The sequence below is a fragment of the Branchiostoma belcheri genome, unplaced genomic scaffold (assembly GCF_001625305.1).
Source record: "Branchiostoma belcheri isolate BF01 breed outbred unplaced genomic scaffold, Haploidv18h27 scaffold51, whole genome shotgun sequence".
In the NCBI taxonomy this organism is placed as follows: domain Eukaryota; kingdom Metazoa; phylum Chordata; class Leptocardii; order Amphioxiformes; family Branchiostomatidae; genus Branchiostoma; species Branchiostoma belcheri.
The window spans coordinates 1,228,739-1,241,016 of record NW_017804143.1 but is presented as its reverse complement, the minus strand read 5'-3'; the positions used below and the strand labels follow the sequence as shown (position 1 = coordinate 1,241,016).

The window sequence follows — 12,278 nt, the reverse complement described above, 5'->3', positions numbered from 1 at the left end:
ACTACTACTACTATATATATATATATATATATATATATATATATATATATATATATATATATATATATATATATATATGGCGACAGGAGTATAAATCCTCTATACTACAAAATCACAACATTATGTAACCCACCGTGGCCACCGTGTCAACTGTGACCCTCACTCAGGTGTAGGGACTGACACGGTCATCATACTCGGAAAATCTGTACTACTGTATATCTGTACATGAATCTGTATCTGTGCATGAATATGTATCTGTACATGAATATGTATCTGTACATGAATGTGTATCTGATTGCAAATAAAGATATCGAGTGATTGCCATAGGCATAGAGGAGAGAGAGATGTAACCCAACACCAGTTACCATGGTGAGAGACGTCAACATATCAGGTCATTGACCAGGTCAGAGGTCAGTGTTTGGAACGGAAGAAGAAGAGGAGATGTAGCAAAAAAGAATATGTTTTCCTTCGGTAAACATAATAAAATGCAGTAAAAGAATTAAGACCTCTCGACATTGAGGTGGGAAGTAACCATGCCTTTTCGGGTCTTCTAAAAGTACATGCTGGAGTTGAGTACGGTTTTTTTTCCCAACACGTAGTCACAAGACGCGTGGTGACGGCACACTCAATTGCAAGTTTTTCCAACTTATATTAGAGAGACGTGGTGACGGCACACTCAAGTTTTTCCAACTTATATTAATACCGCCACCAACACAGGGACAATACAATACTCATTTTCACCTGAGCGAAGTGGGAAAAGTCGTGTAAATTGCATTTCCCAAGGGCACAAGATCGGTGGCATATCAGGACTCGAACCCGGGACCTCACGGTTCCGAGTCGAGCACTCTGTCGCTACGCCACACGACCCCATCTTGAGTACGGTTAACGTATATTTAGTAAAAACCAAGTTGACAAAATACGAAACCATCGTGATCAACATGCCTCGTGCTCTCTGCGGGCCTTCTCCAAGTCGATTGGCTCATACATGGGAAGACCGTAGTCTACCGCTTTCCGATCTCGATCTCGGAAGGCCTCCGAGCCGTCCCGAATGGAGTTCGGGATCTGTCGGACGATGGCCCGTGTGTAGGTTCCGAAGTTTGCTGCAGACATTCTGGTGACTGACGTAACTTATAAGTAAAGTAAAAAAAGTCGAAGATTTACTTTCAACGTCTTCTAGAAGAAAGGAAACATATCTAGATTAATTTGGCCAATGTCTATTATTTCCAGACGCTTTTAAACTAAAGCCTGGACAAGGACGATTCAGTCCGATTCACACCACAAATACATGCTGCTTAGTTATAGTCGTACATGTACATAAATGCATACTAGTATGTAGACATGCAGCAAAATGTTATAACTGAGAAAAAAAGCACAAATCATGAAAGAAACAAGGCAGAACCTCCTACCTTCCTGTGCTGACAAACGAGGGTCTTGTCTGAGCTGTCTGTCCTTTAATGATTTAATTAAAAAGACCAGTCTGACTGGTTTGTCTTTTGTCTGAAATGGTACCACACCAGCACAGATCTCGTCTGCTGATTAAGAGGGCCTGCATGGGGGGGGGGGGGGGGGTATGATTACGAATTACGCAAAATTTTCGACGCCGATTTAATACGAATTACGTTCAAGTCTTAGAGCTCATAATTACGACTTTACGCTTTGCGGCTGATGTACTATTACGAATTACGTTGATTTTTGGGAGGCTGCCTACGGATTACTAAGACTAAAAAGGCCTGAAAAAGGGCACGCAGGCCTCCGATTAAGTCTTCCAAGAAGTCTTCCAAATGGCACCGACTTGTTATAGGAAGCTAATAACTGGATGTTGTTGTCTGATGTCACTATTGATCGATAAACTTCATGATAAAGCTGGATCCAGATAACATCCAACAAAAAAGTTGTTAAACCTGTTTATTTATCATTAATTAAAACGTAACGGTTTTCTGATAATCCACGCTCATGCTCTGTGAAGTCGAACTAGTAAAAAGTCATCCGAAGTTACAGCACCATCCGTTATATGGCTTCTTTGAATTGGCTCTTTATCTCGACTTTTGAAGCTATTGGTCTCTTCTGTCAATGTTTTCTTCAGTGCTGGTGCTTGTTTTTTCCACAATAGACTACTAGTATATTGACTTTATATTGAGCAACACAAATGTAGAGTAACCATAGCGACGGATTACAACGCCGATTCGAACTTGGCGCGCTTGACGTCACGCTCTTGTGACCGAGATTCGGTGCGTACTGACCTGGGAACGAGACCCGGCGACGTGAGGAGCATAATTGGGCGATGTTGCCTACAGATTTTCCTCCAATTATGGCATAACTGAACGCCCTAAAGTGTGCCAACGTTGACTGAACATTTACAAGGTACGGAGAGGTCCAGCTTCGTAAATGACAGGACTATTAACGTTAAGGGCGAGACTGCAACCATTTTTTCAAGGAAGGGGGAGGGGGGCGTCCGTGCCACCAGACGACATATTACTGGACACACGAGGGACGTAAATTTATACTGCAAGGATTCCAAGAGCACTTTGTTGACAAAAAGGAGCTTCTTCTAATTCTGAGAACATTCCCCCACGATGGCTGAGCGGGTCAGCGTGCAAGAGAAGATGGCGAGACTGCAACCATTTTTCAAGGAAGAAACTGCGGGGGAGGGGGGCGTCCATATGCCACCAGACGACATTTACTAGACTCACGAGGACGTATGTTATACTGCAAGGTTTCCAAGAGCACTTTACTGATTTACTGACAAACAAGAAGCTTTCCTTCATTCTGAAAACATCGAAAACATTCCCCCACGATGGTTGAACGTGTCAGCGTGCAAGAGAAGATCCCCTGCGTGTTTAGGACCGCCGTCTTGCAGAGACAGTCCTCCAAGCGGCAGGACCAGAGTTACCACGTCGGCGCACTGAACCAGCTCACCGCCCAGGCGCTCGAGGCGAACGTCCGGAAGTCCGCGGCGTCGGAAAAGGTGTGTAACAGTGTGTGTGTGTGCGTGTGTGTGTGTGTGTGTGGGTTATAGGCGCTACCAACTGACCCGGCTGATGGGTCTAGACCTTTCAGCTTTTTAATGTTTTCAGTGTGAGGGTCATCAAAGACTGGAACTCGCTGCCGTCGAGTGTAGTATCCAGTGATTCTGTCAACCAGTTCAAAACAAGATTGGATCGACACTGGGAGCACCTGAAGTACGAGGGAAGCGACTAGACCAGTCCACGACAGGCAGGAAGAAGCCTTACTCGACTGTAGACGGTATCAAGAGGGTCTGCATGGGGGGGTCCTGGCAACGGTTAACGGTAAATTCAGCAGGGCCGATAACGCTTAACGGTAAATTCAGGACGGTCGGCAACGCTTAACGGTAAATTGACAGGCTTTTTTTCGAGCTGCACTGGATTTGGTATCGCGCTTTGTGATCGAGAAAAGGTAATCACTGACAAAATTACGTATACCGTACATGTAATGAAGCATGCATTAAAGGTATGTGTTCCCTATGTTTCCCACCTGCCCTGGTCCCCGAGTGCGCCCACAAATACCGGGGTGTCCGAATCGACGTCGGCCAGCTTGTATTTTTTTCAGTCTGCCCAGTTTTACCGATGGACTTTGAGAGGGGAGCGCCGAAGGCGCTCGTAATCTAGGGGGGTCCGGGGGATGCTCCCCCGGGAAATTAAGGATCTTTAAGCCTTCAAAAACGCAATTTCCCGCATTTTGAGAGGCAAATCATGGTGTTGAGAGTGCTTGTCGGTCCTTCTGATGTTTTCATATTTTACTAAAGATTTTTGTTAATTTGCCTGTCAAGGTTGACGGATTCGTTAAAAAAATTCTGTAACTCTCCGCAAACTTCCGAAAATTGAAGGGAAAACTGGTTCTGGCTAGAGCCGAAGGGACCGAGCGCGAGTCGAGCGCCAAAGGCGCGAGCAATGTAGGGGGGTCCGGGGGCATTCCACCCCGGGAAATTTTGTATTTTTAAACCTTCAATGACGCATTTTCCTGCACTTTGAAAGGCAAAATTAGGCGTAACGAAGAATTATTCATTAACGCTTAACGCTGAATTTAGGATGACAAATAACGTTTTACGTTGAATTAAAACGACCCATAACGCTTCACGAGGAATATACTGATAACGCTTAACGTTGCATTAGAGCGGGCCGGCAACGATTAACGGTAAATTAAAATAGCCCATAACGGTTAACGAAAAAGGGCATGCAAACCCTCTATCAAGGTATCAAGGTTTAATCTAGGATTAGTGGCCCAGGAGGTTGTGGGTTCGAACCCCGGCCCGGGTTTTTACTGGCTCCTCTTGTTTCTTAAAGTGGTTCCCACACCGGCCCTGCGAGTTCTGGCAAAGAGTGCCGCTCCAGGGATGTCGAATTCAGAAGATTCAAAAAAAAGAAAAGGGAGAGTAGTGTAAAGGTGAGGGGTTTTATAGGCGCTACCAACTGACCCAGCCAACGGGTCTAGACCTTTTAGCGGAGTGGTTAGAGTGTCTGACTGGGGCCTAGGAGGTTGTGGGTTCGAACCCCAGCCCGGAACCATAAGGTTGTTTCTTACAGTGGTTCCCACACCGGCCCTGGGAGTTCTGGCAAAGAGTGCCGCTCCAGGGATGTCGAATTCGCTTGAAAAGAAAAGGGGGAGTAGTGTAACAGTGGGGGCTTTATAGGCACTGCCAACTGACCCGGCTGATGGGTCTAGACCTTTTAGCAGAGTGGTTAGAGTGTCTGACTGTGGCCCGGGAGGTTGTGGGTTTTACTGGCTCCTCTTGTTTCTACAGGTGGACGGGACGTGCGTGTACGTGCAGGAGTTCCGGGGAAAACCCTGGCTGTGGGCCCGGCACGACGTCAAACCTAACAAACAGGCCGAGAAGAGGTTTGTGACAAACTCACGTCTGATTGCGATGAAAATGTAGCAGTGGGGGGCCACCAACTGATAGGGGCCCTGCATGCCCTTCTTCGTAAGGCGTAATCAGGCATTTTTATTCTCCGTAATCCATAGGCAGCCTCCCCCAAAATCAACGTAATTCGTATTAGTACATTTGGCGCAAAGCGTTAAGTTGTAATCAGCTCTGAGACTTTAACGAAATTCGTAATCAGCAGCGAAAATTTTGCGTAATTCGTAATCACCCACCCCCATGCAGGCACTATCTATATACATTGTTACCTGAATATGTATAGCCGGTATTACCGCCCTTCGGCATAACACACCAGCTTCGCAGGCACGCGGCGCGGCGGGAGCTGGCTACAATTACACCGAACGACTTGTTACACCTAACCCTTGAACATCTAACACTACATTACATTACATTACAACACTATTGATGTACATTGTTACAGGTTCAAGAGGTTCCAAAGCGCCCACCAGGCTTGGGAGATGGGAGACAAGGATGGTGCGGAGCCAACGTTCACCTGGACTGTGGAGAAGGACCTGAAGAAGCCGCCAGAGCACTGGGAGCCAGCGCGAGGGGTGCGAAGGATCGACGGCCGCCTGCAGCCCAGCGCCAGCGGCCACATTCCCGGCTGGGTTCCCGTGCTGAAGGACTCTCGTAGCCACTGCTGGCACCTGGCTTCCGCAGACTTAGACCGTGGCGTAGCATTACTTCTCCGGAGGAGACAGGACGATGGTAAGACGTTGGAAATCACGCCGGTAAAACTCAAGGAACTGTTGGGGCAAACGCTGGAGCTTGTTGGCACGAACGTGAACGCGAATCCGTACGGCCTGGGCGGCAAGAAGCGTCCGATCCACCTCCTGGTGCCGCACGGCGCGCTGAAGTTCGACACGCCGCCGCCGTTCGATCATGAGGAACTGGCAGAGTGGTTCTCCACCCCCGCGGGTCAGGTAAATAGCAAAAATAGCAAAGATAAGATTAGTGCTAATTGGTAAAGAGCCTAGTGCTATAATAATACATGTAGTTTTTAACCATAAAAGTAACATTTGCAAAGCAAATACATAATGTTTACCTTCACATATGGTATGATCTGTTAATTGTTGCTCAAACACATTCGTATATACATGTATGGTTACAGGAGTCTAAATCCGTCCTATTATGAAACTGCAACATTATGTAACCCAACACCAGTTACCATGGTGACAGACATCAACAAATCAGGGCAGAGGTCAGTGTTTGGAGAGGAAGAAATTGAGTACAGCAAAAACAATGTTTTCCTTCAGTAGACATAAATATGTCGAAAGTGCTCAAATCAGCCTATGGCTTGCGATGTGCTTTTGATTGGATCAAAATGATCAAATAAACCATTCATTCATTGATTTATTTACTCATTCATTCAGGTGGAGGGCGTGGTATGGAGCTGCAATGACGGACAGCTCTTCAAACTGCACCGGCATCACCTGGGTCTGCCCTGGCCCGTGGAGGAGCCCAGTCTCACCACTCTACCCGTGGTCGTCACCGTAGATGGCAGACAGTACGAGTGGGACTTTCCAGAGACCTCCCAGTTTTACCTCTTTGGCAGGCTAAAAGGACAGCAGTTTGACAGTATTAGAGCCGTGCAATGGCTGGAAGAGAATTAGTCCAATTAGAATCCTTCCCACAACTTTTGGTGTGTTGGGCAGTGCCTACCACCATTTCTGTTGCCCATGGGCCGCACAGTTGTACAAGCACTACAGCAGTTTGTGTTCAACTAACACTAAGCAAGCAGAGAAAGGCTAGAAGAGAATGGTGTTTGTAAGTAAGCACTCCATATTATGAAATCTTGTACAAATTCTGAGCTGTTGTGTTCAGTGTTTCAAGTGTGCAGAAAAGAACTAAAGGCCCTCCAACACTACAGGAACTACCAGTTGTTGACGGAATAAGAATAGTAAAGACAGTACTGGGCTGTCCTTGGTTAAAACTGTTTCTTATTCAGATGTAGAACTGCAGATAAAATCCTGAACAGCAAAATTTGCTGTGCATTGTGCCAATATCAAGCAGTTTTATTGAAGAGAATTTGTTGTACCATGTAGTTTTAGCATGGACCAAAATAGCAATGTGGACTATTGTTAATCTAAGCATTATCTCCAAGAAGATGTAAGAATCCCACTAAAGATGTACAAAATGTTGTAAAACACTGCAACTGATCCTTATATCTGTTAGAGATTTATCCTAGCATACTGTGACTTGCATATCTCAACTACTGTACAATCTTTCTCCACATGAATGAAGAAAATCATTTGAACTGAAAGTGGTCTCTGCAATTTTTTTCCCTTGTCTGAAAAAGTTTTAGGAGCTGCTAGAAGTGTATGCATTTTATCTCCTACTAGTCCTAGCATTCCAACATGTACACAGATCATGGATATCAGTGGATGTTTTAACTAGATTGCAGTTGTGTTCAGACATTACAACCTACTTACAAGGAGATTGTGACATATTTCTTGTTTACTGATCAAAAGGTCTAGTTGAAATTCAGAGCTGAGGTATAGACTTCCCTGTGAACATAACCAAACTGGTAGCATGATGTAAGCTGGGTTATGCGTCTCTTGATCTCACCATTAGAAGTGCAATGTAGTCAAGGCCACATATGATGTACCGGTATCCACATCACAATAGCCTACTAGAGTTGTTTATAAAACACACTAGTGCTCTTGCTTGTTTACACATACATCGGGACCAAAAATTAATTCGCCAGGAAAAGGTGTATCTACTGCTATTTATCTTGAAATCAGGAGCACTGAAATTATTTTGGAGCTCAAGCACTCAAACAAGGAGGCAAGAACTCAAAGATATTCAGTAAGTTCCAATCCTCCGCTTTTTTATTCAAAAGTATTACCAGTACTATTAAGATGGTACAATGTTATAAAGCCTCATAGGACTATGTTTTGAGGAACTTCAAGTGAATCTAAATTTATTATTAAGTTTTCCATATTGAACTTAACAATGTCATACAATGTTTTTGCTGTTGTGTGGTCTTTGACAATTTGTGCACTCTGTGGAGTTTCTATTTTTTTTCCTTTTTTCTTTTTTATACAGCCCTGGGACAGCTGGAATTGATATGGGTGTATCCTTTTCACATGTAATTCATAAGTACAATGTAATGATATTGATAAGGCCACACCAATTTAATTTGTCTTGACATGCTGATAAGTATGTACTACTAAAATCTGAAGAACATCTAAACACTATGGCAAGGCATTGCTTGATGCTTTTTATCATTTGGTGTTGGAAACAAATGCATCCCAGTATCTTTGATATGCTACACCTTATCATTGTCATAGTAGTAAAAGGAATCATATGTTCAGCATTGCAAATTATTGCCATGTTCCAGTGATGTTTAGATAGTGGAAATACATTTCAGCACCAAGGACATAAAGGAACCTGTTATAATTTTTAATAGACATTTTTCAGTTGTGACTCCACTGACTCTCACTGACTACAATTCACAAAACAAAATAGATTAGTACTAAAAGTGTACTTTTGCTGGCATTTGTTGCTTTATACACAGTGTGCTACATGTTGAATTCCACAATGCATCCTTAATCTTTAGCACTCTTAAGGCATGTAATTGTTTTACAGAATTTACGGGGGGGGGGCTGTTTTAAGGATTTATCTTTCTTTATCCACAATTGTGTGTATAGTAAACTTGCCTGTGAGGCTGATCGCCTTTTGTCGTAATGAGGATTTCTAGCATCCAAAGGCTTAGTCACTTTTTAGATGGACTAGGAGTCTTCTTTTTACAGCCTTCAGCCTGTAGCTTTATACAGATTAGGCTCTGAGAGGCGGTTCAGGGTGCCAATACCCTAAGGGAAAATGGGGAGGGTCATCTTTAGAGGGCCTTGTTCTTAGTAGACTGGCCAAATAGACCCACACCTTCTGGGTTGGGGTTCATAAGTAAATCTAATGATATTGATAAGGCCACACCAATTTAATTTGTCTTGACATGCTGATAAGTATGTACTACTAAAATCTGAAGAACATCTAAACACTATGGCAAGGCATTGCTTGATGCTTTTTATCATTTGGTGTTGGAAACAAATGCATCATAGTATCCTTGATATGCTACACCTTATCATTGTCATAGTAGTAAAAGGAATCATATGTTCAGCATTGCAAATTATTGCCATGTTCCAGTGATGTTTAGATAGTGGAAATACATTTCAGCACCAAGGACATGAAGGAACCTGTTGTAATTTTTAATAGACATTTTTAAGGCCAGTCCTCTAGGTTAGGAGGAATGTTCTTGTTGGCTGGACCACGGATCTTGTTTCTTTGCAGGTTTCACTGAACCTGAGATTGGCTCCTTTGGTGAGGTTTCCACATGTGTATAGTAAGCTTGCCTGCTGATCGCCCTTTGTCATAATATGGATTTCTAGCATCCAAAGGCTTAGTCACACTTTTTAGATGGACTAGGAGTCTTCTTTTTACAGCCTTGAGCCTGTAGCTTTGTACAGATTAGGCTCTGAGAGACGTTTGAGGGTGACAATACCCTAAAGGGGAAGTGGGGGTTGGTCAATTTTAGAGGGTTTGATTTGATTGACTGTTGTAAGGGCCTTGTTCTTAGTAGACTGGCCAAATAGACCCGCACCTTCTGGGTTGGGGTTCTGTTATGAGGTCTTATGAGGTGTCCATATTTTCATACAGTTGAGGCTGTGAGATACCGGGCAGGGCTTCAGTGGGGGGTGTGGGAATTGGGGGAAGCTCACGTTTAGCTGCAGTAGGTATGGTAGGAAGATTCTTTTTGACAGGTTGCCCTGGACCTAGACCTAGACTTTCTACACCTTCATACATAGGATTGGACTGTAAGGCGGACAGCTGATTTCCGACATCCAAGCCAACTGGGTCTGGTGCAGGCTTCTTGGCCCTTCTTTTAAACCAAATTGTGAGAATGATTGAACCAATCAGGACAATGGCAGCTACCAAACCACCGATAGCGGCAATGACGGGAGTTGAGGGGAAACTGGGAGCAGATGTGTGGGAAGTGCTGCTTTCTGGTTTGTTTGTCCCAACAGGCAGTGTGGCTCCTACAGGCCAGAGTGTGGGGTCAGCATTGCATTTGAAGTACCAGTGAGCACGAGAGGTGGATTTGGTATCAATGGGAACATGATTGTAAGACTCAGCAGATGAAGAATTAGGCAACCTAGATGTAGCAAGCTTTGTGGAGGCCAAAGGATATAATTTTGTTGTAGTCTCTTTACAAATCAGATTTACCTCTTTAAGCTTTTGCCCCTTGAGATTATCAGGTTGTGCACATATTATCTGATCTTCAAATGGTAAAGACCCTGTCATCTTCTGCCTGATTGGAGCCATCCTGCAGTCACATTTCCAGGGGTTCTTGCCAATTTTCACAGTATTGTTCCTGGGTAGATTTGAGAATGTAACAAGATGAATATAAGTTATCTTGTTATTCTCCAGATTCAATGTTTGGAGCTTTGGTAGATTTGAGAATGTACCAGGCTGAATGTCAGTTAATTGGTTGCCGTGAAGAGACAAGAAGATGAGCTGTGTCAGATTTGTGAGTGCACCACTATCAATGAAAGCTAATTGGTTGAAGGACAGGTGCAAGTACTGGAGCTGGGATAGAGTTGAGAATGAACTATCATTAATGAAAGTAAGTAGGTTGTACTTCAGACGCAAGACCTGGAATTTGGGTAGATTTAAGAATGCACCATTATTAATGATTGTTAATCTATTAGAACACAGACACAAGTGTGTGAGTTTGGTTAGATTTGAGAATGCACCATTATCAATGCAAGTTAATTGGTTGTTGGACAGGTCCAAATCTAGGAGCTTTGCTAGATTTGAGAATGCCTCATTCTGAATCTTAGTAATTTTGTTGTGGTCCAGCCTCAATTTTTGGAGCGTTGGTAGATTTGAGAATGTACCAGATTTAATGGCAGTTAATTTGTTGCCAGGCAGGACCAACCTCTCAAGCTGGGACAGATTGGAGAATGCACCTTTAGGAATGTCAGTCAACTGGTTTGAGGACAGGTCCAACATCTTAAGCTTTGGTACATGACAGAAATCTGACTGACTTACAGATGTAATCTTATTCGCGGCGAAATACAGCCTAGAGATAGATGCTGGTAGGTCCTTAGGTATGTGTGTGAGGCCCTGCCGGTTGCAGATACATAGTGATGTACACCTGCAGCCAGCTTCCGGCATGTTGAGTTCATTCAGGATGATGAGGAAGAAAATCAGCACATGTCGCAGCTTGCCCCACATGTTGTCCTGAAAAGAGCAAGGATCAGAAGGTTTTTAGTTGAACAAGCCTGAAGAATCCACCTTTAAGTTGCTAAATAGTGAAATCAAACACCACCAGTAACCACGGTGACATACCGCTGGGTCCTGTTTGCTACATGGTGAAATCAAACACCATCAGTAACCACGGTGACATACTGCTGTGTCCATTTTGCTACATGGTGAAATCAAACACCATCAGTAACCACAGTGACATACTGCTGTGTCCATTTTGCTACATGGTGAAATCAAACACCACCAGTAACCATGGTGACATACTGCTGGGTCCTGTTTGCTACATGGTGAAATCAAACACCATCAGTAACCATGGTGACCAGCCCCTGGGTCCTGTTTGCTACATGGTGAAATCAAACACCATCAGTAACTAATTGCCCCCGGGTCCTGTCTACTACATGGCCACAGTATATCCAGAATATCAGATATCAAAATCAGAAGTTCCACTGCAGTACTGTGAAAAACTGCCAGGGGGCCCAAAATCTAACAAGAATTCGGAGATCTCATTCCTCCATGAAATACGTGTTTTTGTAAATGGTTTTCACTTGTCTCATTGACTATGGAAATAAGGAAACACACACAGACACACACACACAGACAGACACGCCAAAAACAATACCAGGTCCTGCATTTTTCATGGAGGTAATCATGTCCACAGCTTCTTGAAATATATTTTTAAGCACAAATGTTACAAAAAACATAGCCTTCTAGACACTACGTAGGCAATAAATACATGAGCTAGGGAGTACGTCATACCAATGATTGTCTGGAGCTAATATGTGAATATTAACATTTGAGCAAGTAGTTTACTCTTTGTTACCCACCTATATTATAACAGAAAAAAATCTTAAGGTATCTTAAAGGGTAACTCACCCCTGGAAAGAGATCCTGTTACTTAAGATACTACTTTTTTCTGAATCCAAAGAATGAACAGGTACAAATTTGGCATTAATGTTGGGTTTGGTCTCCTCAGAAGATAGATGTATTGTACGCAATAAATTTTTGAACTCTGAAGATCACTATGAAAAATGTCTTACTTTCAGGCTGATTTTATATATATATATATATATACACTTATATATATATATATATATATATATAATAAATAATATTA

The 12,278-nt window shown here is 43.3% G+C and overlaps 2 protein-coding genes across 2 annotated transcripts in view; one reads left to right on the top strand and one right to left on the bottom strand.

Annotated features, from left to right (window-relative positions):
• Positions 1–1,528, bottom strand: part of LOC109480556 (N(G),N(G)-dimethylarginine dimethylaminohydrolase 1-like) — a 4,682-nt gene extending 3,154 nt beyond the window's left edge. Inside the window, exons 1-4 of the mRNA XM_019782781.1 lie at positions 1,407–1,528; positions 939–1,127; positions 213–237; position 1 (exon numbers count right to left, since the gene is read on the bottom strand). The exon at position 1 is cut by the window's left edge and continues 138 nt beyond it. Coding sequence (XP_019638340.1) covers position 1; positions 213–237; positions 939–1,110 — 198 coding nt within the window. The 5' untranslated portion in view covers positions 1,111–1,127; positions 1,407–1,528. The remainder of the gene's footprint in view (positions 2–212; positions 238–938; positions 1,128–1,406) is intronic.
• A 555-nt stretch (positions 1,529–2,083) lies between these two features.
• LOC109480555 (uncharacterized protein C12orf29 homolog) lies at positions 2,084–7,580 on the top strand. Its single transcript, XM_019782780.1, has 4 exons — positions 2,084–2,965; positions 4,760–4,854; positions 5,319–5,820; positions 6,271–7,580. The coding sequence occupies exons 1-4, from the start codon at positions 2,795–2,797 to the stop codon at positions 6,508–6,510; spliced, it is 1,008 nt and encodes a 335-aa protein (XP_019638339.1). The 5' UTR covers positions 2,084–2,794; the 3' UTR covers positions 6,511–7,580.
• The last annotated feature ends 4,698 nt before the right edge of the window (positions 7,581–12,278 follow it).

Bases quoted from the DNA above. Each gene is read 5' to 3' on its own strand.
- LOC109480555 (XM_019782780.1), top strand. From the start codon at position 2,795: ATGGTTGAACGTGTCAGCGTGCAAGAGAAGATCCCCTGCGTGTTTAGG. The intron at 2,966-4,759 runs GTGTGTAACAGT...TTGTTTCTACAG, and splicing joins AGTCCGCGGCGTCGGAAAAG to GTGGACGGGACGTGCGTGTA. The intron at 5,821-6,270 runs GTAAATAGCAAA...TCATTCATTCAG, and splicing joins TCTCCACCCCCGCGGGTCAG to GTGGAGGGCGTGGTATGGAG.